Source organism: Juglans regia, chromosome 6 (assembly GCF_001411555.2).
Source record: "Juglans regia cultivar Chandler chromosome 6, Walnut 2.0, whole genome shotgun sequence".
In the NCBI taxonomy this organism is placed as follows: domain Eukaryota; kingdom Viridiplantae; phylum Streptophyta; class Magnoliopsida; order Fagales; family Juglandaceae; genus Juglans; species Juglans regia.
The window spans coordinates 4895098-4908453 of NC_049906.1; the positions used below are offsets into that span (position 1 = coordinate 4895098).

At 38.6% G+C, this 13356-nt stretch overlaps 1 protein-coding gene across 1 annotated transcript; it reads left to right on the plus strand.

Moving 5' to 3' along the window:
- The first annotated feature begins 31 nt into the window (after positions 1–31).
- LOC109009678 (probable serine/threonine-protein kinase SIS8) lies at positions 32–13202 on the plus strand. The gene is made up of 13 exons (XM_035690830.1): positions 32–691; positions 1738–2178; positions 2361–2464; positions 3249–4357; positions 8894–8934; positions 10653–10721; positions 10835–10935; positions 11406–11484; positions 11577–11675; positions 11785–11853; positions 11986–12035; positions 12146–12322; positions 12687–13202. The coding sequence occupies exons 1-13, from the start codon at positions 179–181 to the stop codon at positions 12766–12768; spliced, it is 2934 nt and encodes a 977-aa protein (XP_035546723.1). The 5' UTR covers positions 32–178; the 3' UTR covers positions 12769–13202.
- The last annotated feature ends 154 nt before the right edge of the window (positions 13203–13356 follow it).

A 13356-nucleotide genomic window follows, 5' to 3' on the forward strand; every position in this document is an offset into this window, starting at 1 on the left:
TTGGGGATACACAATATATAGAATGCATTGGAGGGAATTGGTGAGCCGTTAATTTTATAGTCTTTGGAGTTGTGTTAGCTTGACGACGAAGGGTGCGCAGGTTAAGCGAATCTGCTTTGTGCCTAGTGGGCGTAGGTTATGCCAGTAGAGACGCACAGAAAGAAAGAGAGAACCCTTTATGCTTCGAGAGAGAGAGAGAGAGAGAGACATACAGACAGAGTCTCTGTTCCTTGGAGGATCGATGTCCAAAATGAAGCATCTACTCAGAAAGCTACACATCGGTGGTGGACTCAATGAACACCAGAGATTGGCCGAGACCCGACCCACAACGAACCCGAGCCCCACTCAGAGTCCGAGCCCGAATACGCCCGCTTCGTCTTCTTCTTCTTCGGGGCCGTCTTCGACGGCCTCTGGGCCCGCCACAATGGGGAGAATCGGGGCCGATGAGTCAGTCGTCGATCGGACGGCTGGGGATGGCGGTGGCGGTGGTGGTGATGGCTGCGTGGATTTCAATTTCATGGAGGAGGAATTTCAGGTGCAGTTGGCCCTAGCGATTAGCGCGTCCGATCCCGATGCGCGCGAGGAATCCGAGACGGCTCAGATCGATGCCGCCAAGCAGATTAGCCTTGGGTGCTCCGCTCCCGTCTCTGACAGTCAAGCCATCGTCAAGTTTTCGTCGCTTCGTTATTGGGTAGGCCATGACTTCTGATTCCCAAAATTCTCCATTTCTTTCTTATTGCAGTTGTTTCTGAATTGGAGCAAATTAGGTCTGTTTGTAAATTTTGTGGATCTTGTCTTCTTGATGGGGTACCATATATTTGCGTTTATTCTTGGATCATTTCGTTAATTATGTTAAAACGTGTACGCTATACCGTGGGCATTTCTGAAACTTTCTTGTTAGGTATATGACTTTGGTGCATTAGTGTTGGAATGATGCTTTGTGAGTTTCGGATGAGGAGGGGTGGCTTGATTTTTTATTTGTGGTGCCTTGTTTATACTATGGCAATCATTTACTTTACTCGAAAAATTCAAATTCTTTTGCAAACTATGGTGAGTGAAGTTATAAATTAATTACTTGTTTCCTTGTATTTCGTATCCAACTTTGAAGCTGTTTTCTTGGTCTTTCTTATGCATATTTTTGTACAATTACCTATAGTTGATTGCTCTCGTGTTCTGGTTTTGCCTCATGGACCATGCTTTATCTTGATCTAGTTTTCAAGATTTTGATGAGATCATTGTTCACTTTTCTATACCCTCAACTTTGTTGATGAGAAATTGAGGAAAAGTAAAGAAACAATATTCTGGCGTTCTATATTGTTGTGGTAATGAGTTCCTTGTCTTAAGTAAGTGAAATAGCTTAATTTTTTATGACATGGAACCACAATAAGGTAGGAGGGCCCTTTGGACACACCCTTGAGGAGTAAACCCCGAATACAATATTTCACCTGCCAGAACTGTGTATCAGGTAATCCAGGGAACTCCTAGTGTGGAGTGAAATAGCTTAACTACACCATTTTAGTGGAGGGCTTATTTTCTAGGAACTTAGATCATGAAATTTTAGTATCGGAAGACAGATGTCTTGTGCTGAATTTCCTATGTTGTCAGCCGGATAATTTTTTTATATTCTATATATTAAATGTTTATAGCTAATTTCTTAGTTGTCTACGTGCAGATTCTTATTGGTTTTAACTGGGGAGAGAGATTTTTCTAATAAATTTCCATTTTCCTTTCATGCAGAACTATAATGTAGTAAGTTATCATGAAAAAGTGATGGATGGGTTTTATGATGTATATGGCATTACCTCAAAGCTGGACACACAAGGGAAGATGCCTTTGTTGGTGGATCTTCAAGCAATATCCATTTCAGATAATGTTGACTATGAAGTTATTTTCGTAAATCGCTTGGTTGATCGTGAACTTCAAAAGCTTGAGAAGATAGCTTGTACCATATCCAAAGAGTATCGAGTTTCTGAACAGGGCCAGATTTTAAGTGGTTTGATTCAGAAAATTGCCGATCTTGTTGTTGATAGAATGGGTGGTGTGGTACTTGATGCTGATGAAATGTTGAGAAGATGGAACACAAGGAGTTATGAGTTACGGAATTCTCTAAACACAATTATTCTTCCCCTTGGATGTCTTGATGTAGGACTTTCACGCCATAGGGCCTTGCTATTTAAGGTTAATCATCTTTTGACTTACCTTACCTAAACTAAATTATGAAGAAGAAAATTATGTATCCTTTAACTCACCTCAGACATCTTCATTGCTTAATTTCCACTGCCTTCTTTTATTTAGAAAATATTCCTTCTTTTTGTTACCTTTTGTTTTAGAAATTATTTACTTGATGCTTGCGGTGCTAGGTACTAGCGGATAGGATTAATCTTCCATGTACGTTGGTCAAAGGAAGCTACTATACAGGCACTGATGATGGAGCTGTGAACTTCATCAAAATGGATGATGGAAGGTAATAACCTGCAGCCATAGTTTTTCAATGCTACAAGTATAAAATTTTCTCTGAATTATGTTTAAGTCAATTTTGTGATATGGGCGCTTTAAATTGGCTTTTTGCATAGGTGATGCATGTTGGGTTTTTTTTTTTTTTTTGTTGAGTTAACTGTCAATATTTCTCACGTGGGACTGCAAACAGTGCTTGTAAAGTCCCTATTGGGCTGTACCAGGGGCTTGGTATGGAAACTCGAGTTCATTGAGGTGGGGATGACAGAGGGGTTATGGTTGTGTGATGCCTACTTCCTATTTTGTAGAAATTGGTGTCTTAGGATAAAAAAAGTAAAGGAAGGGGGTAAATGACACAGGTTGAGCATACCTATATGATGGTAACTTCTATATTTTGGATAGTGGCTGCAAACCTTTGCAGATGCACACTTCAAAATTAGTATTAGTTGCTAACGAACATGAATTCCTTGAGACATTTCACGTACTGTAGTTCTCTTAAATTTTGAAGCAGGAATAATTTATTTTTATGCCATATGAGAATTCATCTGTCAGTAGTATATATTTAATGCGGTAATCTGCTTTTAGATTCTTAACTCATCTTTAGTTTTTGGGTTTTAGTTTTCCTTTATAGTTAAGTAGACATGATGTGAAACTCCACACACTTTTTTTTTTTTTCTAATTTTTTTCCTTCCATTTCATGCATATGTGCTGTGTAACATAGGAAAAATCAACAAACATTAAGATTTTTAGGGAATGATTAATGATTGACATAATTATTTGTTGATTTGATGCAGTGAATATATAATTGATCTCATGGGTGCTCCTGGTACCCTAATTCCTGCTGAAGTGCCAAGCAGTCAGCTCCCAAATCCTGTCTATGATGTAAGGAGCTATGCAGATGTCATTGGAATACCCACCAATGTGTGTTTGATGGATAATGAAGGAAACAGAAAGCTGGTACCACCTGATCTTGATAGAGTTTTTGAAATTGTTGGTTCAAAGTCAGATGAAGCATCAGTTGTAGGCATGCAAACAAAAGAAAATCAAACTGAGATATTTGAAAATCAATGGGGCAAGCTTCTTCCATCGCTGCAGAAAACATGTGAAAGCTCATCAGGCACATGTGGAAAAGCATCATCAGCACAGAAAAAGAAAGTTAAGGATGTTTCAAAATATGTAATCAGTGCAGCCAAGAACCCAGAGTTTGCTCAGAAACTACATGCTGTTCTGTTAGAGAGTGGTGCATCACCTCCTCCAGATTTGTTTTCAGACATAAATCCACATGATCTGGGTCAACAGAAGGTGGTTGGACAAAATGATCTGGTGAATGCAAAAAATGTAGACAATGAGGTTCAATATGAACCTGATAAGTTTTTGTCAAATCTGGAGCAGTCCCTTGTAACCAATACTGAAATGGAGCCTTTGAACAAACAAAAACTATCTACGCAGAGGTTATCCAATCAATCGAAAGAATTGGAGACAACTTCCATTATGTCTGATGTTTCTTTGCCCTCTGAACCTACAACTCAGGGATTTGTGCTTGTTGGTAGTGGAAGTAATGACCCTGTCTGTGCTGATGCTACCGGTGTAAATGCAGTTACTCTTAACAATGCTGAAATGGTTGCTAGAGCTCTGCATGACACTGCAGCTGACTCTTGCCAAAGACAAGTTAATATTGCATTAGTCAATGATGATCAACAGTGCTTTCTGGATAAGATTAGAAGAGATTTTGCTGACATTGAGTTGGGCAAAGAATCTGTTATGAAATTAACGGAAGCAGCCAACACCGGTCTCTTCATTGCTTCCGATGCTCATGGTGAGGGTACTAACCCAGTGCTGGGGGAAGTTGCAGAATGGGAAATTCCTTGGGAGGATCTACGGATTGGTGAACGTATTGGTATCGGTAAGCTTTTCCATAAACAATGTTAATGTTTCATGTGTATGTGTTTAGATGTGTTCCTTTCCATTTTGGTTGGTACTGAAGTTTACTGGACATCTTGATTCTTTAGCTATTTTTTTCCTGAATAACTGAAAAACATTCTTTGTCAAAATTTTGTTCAAAGGCCCAATTTTAGGATAAAAGGGCAAACTTTTTACTCTTGTTATGAGACCCACCCCAAACACTTGAGAGTCAAATGTGATGTCAAATAGAAGGAGTTTTTTTGGGGGTTAAATCTTGTCTTTGATTAATGTTGGGACTCGTGACGATGACAGCGACGAAGCAAGCGCAACCTTCTCCTCGATCATATATGGAGGTGTTGCAGAAACCAAGGCAAGCCTGCGCTCGAGGTCTTGTAGCTAGCTCTGGCCTGCGAGGTGGTGTCACCACTTTTGCAGGGGCTCAGCGTAGTGGGGATGGTGGCAGGGGTGCTATTGGCCTTAATAAGGAAAGTATTCTGCAGGCTCTATCAGAGATGCAATCGCAGGTAGAGGAATTGCAATGTAAAATAATGGGTTTGAAACGGTGCGTAGAGGAGGATCAAGGGGTGGAGACAAAACGGTGCGTTGAGGATTTTGAGAAGTGATTGAAATGGTGTGTTGAGGGGGTGGGGATGGGTTTGGGTCAGGGGGATGGGCTCGTAGGAAGGAATCACAGGGGGATGGGCTTGCTGGAGGTTGGGCTGGACTTGGTGAAAGGCCCGAAACGGGTTTGGAAGGTAAAGGCCTGAATGGGCATCTCGGTGTATTGGGAGAGTTGGGGGAGGCCAGCGCATTGGCGCCACCCCTCGCACAAAAACTATCGCCGGTCCTCGACAAGTCATCTGGTGGTGCGTTGGAGCCGGCGATGTCACTGGAGGAGGAAGAGGGTGAAATTCTATTTTGCACTCTGCTGGTTGTGGTGGCTTTGCAGGCGCAGGAAGGAGAAAAGGGGGAAAATATGGAGGAAAATACAAAAGGTGATGGGCTGGAGTACGTTGGTGAAGAAGAACTTGTCAGCGAGACACAGATCAAGTCGGTGAGTCCTGGGATAAAACAGAACAGCTCGATGAGTTATGGGCTGCCACGGAACATGCCAATGGAGGGAGAAAAGGTGCTTGTAGCTGAGGATCTTGTAGTTCTAGAGAGTGGGACCGAGATGGAGAAAGGGGATGTTGAAGGGGAAGGATTGTTGATCCTGTTTAAGCCTGTTGGATCAGTGGGTGAGGAGCCTGAAGGGGAGGACCCTTCTCCGATAAGTATTATGCATCCTCTACCTACAGACTGGGTAGTGAAAAAGGTGGAGGAATTGCAGAGTTGTGTGGGGATTTCGTGTGAGGGCTATGCAGATCAATTTAGGGCACAATTAATAGCCATTGAGGTAGGCCATTACCAACAGGGAGCAGGGCCAAAAAGAAGTAGGGAGTTGAAGCGGCTAAATTGGTCTATCAACTATGATGGCAAGGAGGGGAGTGCAAGCCGTGGTAGGAACAAAGGGAGGGCTGGAATAGTTGATAAATGAAGCTCAAAATTTTGATCTGGAATGTTAGGGGGTTGAATAAGATCAACAAACGCTTCCGAATAAGATCTTTGTTAAAACAATGGAAGGTGGACATTATTTGTTTGCAGGAAACGAAGTTGAAGCTTATTTCAAGAAGAGCTATACGGAGTATTTGGAGTTGCCAGTACGTAGGATGGTTATACTTACCTTCGAATGGGGTTTCGGGTGGAGTTTTGGTTATGTGGGATAAGAGGGTGGTGGAGAACATTGATGAATTTGTGGGAGAATACTCGGTGGCGTACTCTTTTAAAAGTTATGAAGATGGTTTTGTATGGGCCTTTGCTGGGGTTTATGGCCCTAATTTGGATTGCGAACGATGGTTGCTTTGGGATGAGCTTGCAGGCTTATGTACTTGGTGGGAGGTTCCTTGGTGCATTGGTGGAGATTTTAATGTGACAAGATTTTCCAGCAAAATATTAGGGGAGGGGTGACAAAATCATGTCATGGTGGAATTCTCGGATTTAATATTCGAGCTAGAACTCATGGACCTACCTCTCATGAGAGGTGATTATACTTGGTCTAATAACCAAGCCTAGTCAAGGCTGGACAGGTTCCTCATATCTCCTTCATGGGAAATGCAATTTCCAGATTTATGTTAGAAAAGACTTCCTCGGGTATGCTCTGATCACTTTCCCATAATGTTAGACTGTGGAGGAATTCCAGGGGTAGAAGACCTTTCAAATTTGAGAATGTGGTTAAAAACGGAAGGGTTTGTGGATGATGCATTGTGTGTCAACGACTGGTTTCTCGGTTTTGGTAAATGGTGATCCTGTGGGTTTCTTTAATAGTTCACGGGGGCTATGACAAGGGGATCTACTATCACCACTCTTATTTGTCCCTGTGATGGAGGCTCTTAGTAGAATGGTGTCAGCTGACGTAGAGAGGGTTTTTTTTTTTTTCAAGATTTTCAGTGGGGGCTATCAACCACGGCTCCATCGCTATGTATACCTTTGGTGTGCTTGGGCTATGCCTATCTTTATATCAATCAAATTACTTCTTACTTATAAAAAAAAAATGTTGGGACTCGTACACAATTCAACTTCAGCCAATTGTTATGAACGGCCCTTATAGGGATTGAAATTATCCAAGTACCCCTGTAACGCAACGGAAATATCTACAAATTCACTCAACAAATTGGTTAGTCGTTAAGCATGCAATTAATTTATTAATTAAGCAATAATATAAAATAAACGAAGTACGTAACACCAAGACTAGTATCAAAGAGAAACCCTTTAAAGAATTCTTTAAAGGTAAAACCCTACGAGGCAGCCAAATCCAGAAAAGTCAATTTTATTATTTAAAAATCAATTACAAGTAAAGTTCAATTACAAAACTTTTGTCAATTGACACTCTTACTTGACTAGACAAATGACCCATTTGTCTTCTACCGTAGTAGCAGCCAGAACTTCTGACGATCTTCATACATTGGCTTTTCTTCTGGAACTCCAGTGGCTGAAATTTGACCAATCAATTCTCCAAGATGGAGTATGCATGCACTCAAAAAGAGAGATAAAACACGAAAAAATTCTCTTCACACTCAAGTACCACTCTCTGAGAGAAACTGTATAAAAATTCTCCAAGAAATTTTCTCACCAAAATATGCACTAGAAAGTGCTCTAGAAAATATGCAGATCTGAATCTCTACTGATCTTAACCAGTAGAATCCCTTAGATAAATGATCTGGAAAGAGTTTCAGTTTCAGTAGGATTCTGTTGATGGATAGAATTTGTTGTGAATACGTCTCCTGACGGATTGTTGTCATGTCGCGATAACTCTTCTCTGCAGTAACTGATTTCTCTTCAGTTTCTGTTCTGGATAAGTGCAGATCCTTATGGACTCGAATTTCACATTGATAACTTATCTAAACAACCTCTAAGACTTCTAGATAGACTCAATGTTGTTATAGATAAAGTCAATAATTATTTTACATTCATCCATAATTACAAACTTAATGATAGGATAAACTTTATCATTTTAGTCACCTAATCCTATACAAATTTATCAACTTAGTCACCTAGTCCTAGCCAAACTTTTACATCTACAGGGACATTGGATATGATTGGAACAACTTATCGAGAAGATGTTGCTCGGACTTCAGGATCTTTTTTCGTGCTGAATAGTGCTCTTTTTTCCTGAAAGATAATCCTTTTTTACCTCTATAAGAGAGTGACGATATCCTAGCTATTAAACATATGTAGATATGTTTTTGCTTTATACACCTTCGAATAAAATGGCGGAAGTGCTGTTTTAACCAATAAGTTTTAGATCTTATGGCTATTTACATTTGGACTGTATTTGAATCTGATTCTACTTGTACTTGACCTCTCATATCTAGTTTTTTTTAATGGTAAGTTACTTGCACACCTGGTGAGTCTTTAACCCACAACCAAACCTTCCACCCCCACTTTACTAGGGGGACGAGGCGTTATTCCACTCCGTTTTTTTTCATTTGAGCTAGAGCTGATTGGTGAACTAAACAACTGGTGATTATCATATTCTCAACCTTCTATAGTATATGTCTCATAGTTCTACAGTAACGACATTGTTGTCTTAATTACAGAAATTAAATGTTATTGATTTCTGTTTGGTTTATTCTGATGCTTCCTCCAAAAGACATGCAGTATTTTTTTTTTTTGGCAACCTTGCCCTGTGACTGTGAGCTCAATTTCAAATTCAGTCTAGCCAAGCTGAGCTCAATGAATGAGCGCAGCTTGAGCTTGCTTATTAAAGTTAAATTTGAGCTTGAGTCAAGCTTAATCTGTTTTTCCATTGTCCAAGATGCACAAGGACAATGTGAATAAAAGAATATAAAAGTAACCAGGGAAATCAATTAAAATATGAAAAGTAAGGCCTTTTCAAATGCCAAAATTTCTATTTTCCTTTTAGGAGCACCAACCTGGATTTATGTTTCATAATATGATTTGGTCGATTGATACTAGTATTGCATAATGTTTTTGGCAGGTTCGTATGGCGAGGTTTATCGTGCAGATTGGAATGGCACTGTGAGTAATATTTTGAACACAAGTGATTTATCTATCTTTTTTTGGTAGTTACTTTTGATTGGGGGCAGAGGGATTTTTTTTTTTTTTTTGGGGGGGGGGGGGGGGGGGGGGGGTGGGGGAATGATGGCGATGCTTGCATATATGCCTATGTCTATGTGTATTTGTTGTTTATACTTATAAGAAAATACATTATAGACATAATTTAATTTCATATTCCTTCAATTTATGAGAAATGTTTTTTGGATTGTATATTTTTTTAACTCATATTTTCAAGTTTTTAAATTTTCGGTGGTATTTTTTATGTATGTATACTCATTTTTTATATTTTGGATGCAAAAATTATGAACTTTAAGAAAATATAGAAACTATTTTTTTCATGCCTTTCAGAAGACACAGAGAACTTTTGATGGGATTAGAAGAAAATTTTCATATTCTTGAAAGATTTTAAGAAATTTTTAAATTTTTGAGATCTATGTTATTTTTTATCAATTTTTATTTGAATTTAAATAGTAATAATTAATTTTGTTTCTGGGAGGCTAGCCTCAACGTGGTTCCGCCACTCTGCATGGCCACCTCATCTTCTTGTGAACAGTTAATAGTCTTGGTTTTCTCCATTCTGCTTTCACAAATTATGATGGCTCCCCCTTGTTTCCCTGTTTTCCTGTGTATTACCTCCCTTATTTTGAATTGCTTTTGACAATTCAAAGATAATCTTTCTCCCTTTAACAATCCTATATTAAATTAATTTATGTGTCTCTGTGTGTGTGTGTGTATGTGTCTACATGCACGCATGTTCTCTTCAAACTATCAATGTTACTTTTATGTATTCCATTGTCATTTATATAATGTCATTCAGACGTCTTTTGGCTAAGGGTGGTTGTGAATAGAATTGGGGTCACGCCCTCTTCTTAAAACAAGTAAAAATTGAAAAAAATGTCGTGTCTTATCAATGCATTAAGGCCCCGTTTGGATTGAGAAGTGATCTCAACTCCACTTATCTTATCTCATCATTACAACTTTCCTAAATTTTCATATAAAATATAATAAACAATTTAATTTTTTCAAATCCCAAAACAATAATAATATTAAAAAATAATATTCTAACAATATTTTATTCAACGTATCTAAAACCATTTCATCTCATCTCATCTCACAATCCAAACAGGGCCTAAATTAAAACTATTATAGGTATTGACCAGTTGCTACTTATATCCATACCTAGTGCTCGGTTATTTCAAACTTACGGGAGATACATTAGAGTAGTTCAGGTTATGACATGTGTCACCTTATTATGAATAATCAGATAGCATATTTTTGTCCACATGTAGCCTTGCCTCTGGTCCATTTAAACCAATTTCTGGCTCTGCCATTACTTTTTAGTCTAGTAGAAATGCTTGTAATTTAGTTTTCTATGGAGCTTCTCAACGACGGCAAAGTGGCAACATATGCAACATATTTAGAAGCTCTGACAGCTTTATACCAGGCTTATTTCAATAGTGGAACTCAGGGCAACAAGTCTATCAAAATCTTTTCATTGCCTCAGAAGCTTTGTGAAATAAATGCTTCCTATAGCCTGTTTTAATTTAAATTATTGTTCTGTTGCCAATAAAAAAGAACTATTGTTCTGTCAAATGATCACGTTAAAGAAATTCTAAGATTTGGTTGATGCATTTTAAGAATGTGCCTGCTCTTGTTGATGTTACGTGAATGCTTTCCAGGAAGTTGCTGTCAAGAAGTTTCTGGACCAAGGTTTATCTGGTGATGCATTGGTTCAGGTTAAAAGTGAAGTAAGCAGGATCAACCTTTTATCATATGTTGTTTCCCTAGAACAAGCCAAATATCTAATAAAATTATTTTTTTCTATATTACTGAAGAAATTCCTGCTTGTTGCCTCATGCAGGTTGAAATCATGTTAAGGCTAAGACATCCTAATGTTGTCCTTTTCATGGGAGCAGTTACTCGGCCCCCACATTTCTCTATACTGACGGAGTTCCTTCCCAGGTTATTTTCATGCTGTGTTTGGTGTTAAATGGAACAATATTTTTATTGACCTAGATATATGATACAAATTCCCAGTTTACCATGTTCACTTGGATGCCCATAAATTCCTCAAGGATCTACATTTTGTTTCCTTAACTGAAAATGCATGGCTGTTTGTGTTTATGTGCATGCCAAATTGCTCCAACTTGAATTTATGCCACAAAGCCTTTTAAAGAAAACATGTTACTGTGCAAGTGAATTGCAGTTTGCTATATATGAAAATGGCAAAGCCTTAATGCAGATGTATCTTTTTTTTCCTGGAAAAGAAAAAATGATCGAAAATGTGTTGTCTGAGAGATTTCTGAGGTCATGTAGCTATTACTTTTTACCAAGAAATGATTTCACAGCAATTGGGTTGTCCCAAAACCAAAATTCACTCATAGTTCTGTCCACACTTTTGTCTTTTCCCTCAAACTCTGTTTGATATGTAGGGGAAGTTTGTATAGATTACTCCATCGTCCCAATTCTCCAATTGATGAAAAGAGGCGAATGCGGATGGCACGTGATGTGGTATAAGTGGATTAGCTCTTTTTCTTTTTCTTTTTGTATCCTCTTTTGGTTTAGTTCTGTTTTCTTGAGCACAGTTCCCTGATCATTTGCAGGCCAGAGGAATGAATTACTTGCATACAAGCCATCCTCCCATTGTGCATCGAGATTTAAAGTCTCCAAACCTCCTTGTTGATAAAAACTGGGTTGTTAAGGTCTGCTCTAGCCAAGTTCTGGAAATTAAGAGCTATTTCATGATTATGCTTGTTTTTTTTGGAGAGAGAAATCAATTGAATCTTCTCTAATACTTTTTCCTTTCTGCAGGTTTCTGATTTTGGTTTATCGCGCATGAAGCACCATACTTTTCTGTCTTCTAAATCCACTGCTGGAACAGTAATACTTCTTATCTATGAAAACTTTCTATGACCTCCCTTTTGTAGTCCTTTCTTTCCTTATTTTACCTCAATCGCACACCTTGTTGCTTAATAAAAATATATGATAATTAACGCTGCTGTCGTACTGCAGCCTGAATGGATGGCACCCGAAGTTCTAAGGAATGAACAAGCCAACGAGAAGTTAGTGTCTGAGTGCTTGTACCCTGCTTAATTGCTGGAACTGGCAGGTGTATATTGGAAAAGTTTCTCTGTCGTAGATTTTGAACATAATCAGGTTGTCTTGTTTGCAGGTGTGATGTGTATAGCTTTGGTGTGATATTATGGGAGTTATCTACTTTACGTATCCCTTGGAAAGGGTTGAACCCGATGCAGGTTGTTGGAGCTGTTGGATTCCAGAACAGGCGTCTTGAAATTCAGGACGAAGTTGATCCAGCAGTTGCAGAGATAATACATGATTGCTGGCAAACGTAAGTTTTAGACCTTGAAATCCATCCTGGATACTTTCTTACATTGGGGAGTATATTAATTCCCATCCTGATGAAATGGTGAAATGGAATAATGAGCCAACATTTTAATCAAAATCCTATATAAATTATGCAAGGTATGGGGCTCAGTCAGAATACTGAAACTCACAAAATGTATAGGAAATGTTGAAGTGTTGATATGGAAACACAAAATCTTTAGAAAAATCTCACTATGTTCATGAAGTAGTATCAATTATAAATACAAAATTTCATTCATTTGCTTTGTGATGAAATGCCTGGTTGCAATTAGTTAGTATCCTGCCTATCAACTATAATCCATTAAATAAGTATGTTTACTTGTTTGTAGGGATCCACAATTACGGCCTTCTTTCGCACAGCTCTACTCCCGGCTTTGCCATCTTCAACGCCTTGTTGTTTCAACAAATTAATAGACACGGTGACAGATCGCGACGTTGTAATAATAGTTGTTCTTCGGCTCAAAGAGCCAGAGGAGCTGAAGATTTCATATGAAAAAGAAACTTGCTGGATTGGAAAGTGCTGGTTCATTCAAAGTGGGAGTCAGCGCAAGCCATTCAGAAGAATTGGTGTTCCTCCTAACTGAATAGCTGCAAAAGTGCAGTGGAGGAGGAGGAGGAGGATACGATTGAATGTTAGTGGTGTAAGTAGGTAGTATCATTCTACAGGTAAGAATGTCCCGGGAGTAAAAAGAGGGAGTTTTAAATGAAAAGAAAGAAAAGAAAGAAAGAAAAAGGAAAATAATACGTTCACCTTCTGTATCTGTGGAGATCATGTTTGGCGAAGTGTAAACAATGGATCTCTGTAAAACAATTGTGAAAATGAAAGACCAAAATAGAAAGAAAAGGAAAAAAAAAAAAAAAAAAAAAGAGATTCATTTACTTTAGATTTGTTTTCATATTCTGTATTGGTGAAGCTTGGACCCTTGGTTTTAGTTAAAAGTCCGTGGTGTAGAAGAGCTCTGACGCGGGAAACCACCTTAGTTCAGACTTAAATTATTT

Excerpts from the sequence above, each read along its gene's own strand:
- LOC109009678 (XM_035690830.1), top strand. The coding sequence starts at position 179 with ATGCTTCGAGAGAGAGAGAGAGAGAGAGACATACAGACAGAGTCTCTG. Across the intron at positions 11,676-11,784 it reads ATAAAAACTGGGTTGTTAAG|GTTTCTGATTTTGGTTTATC; the intron begins GTCTGCTCTAGC and ends TCCTTTCTGCAG. Across the intron at positions 12,036-12,145 it reads AATGAACAAGCCAACGAGAA|GTGTGATGTGTATAGCTTTG; the intron begins GTTAGTGTCTGA and ends TCTTGTTTGCAG.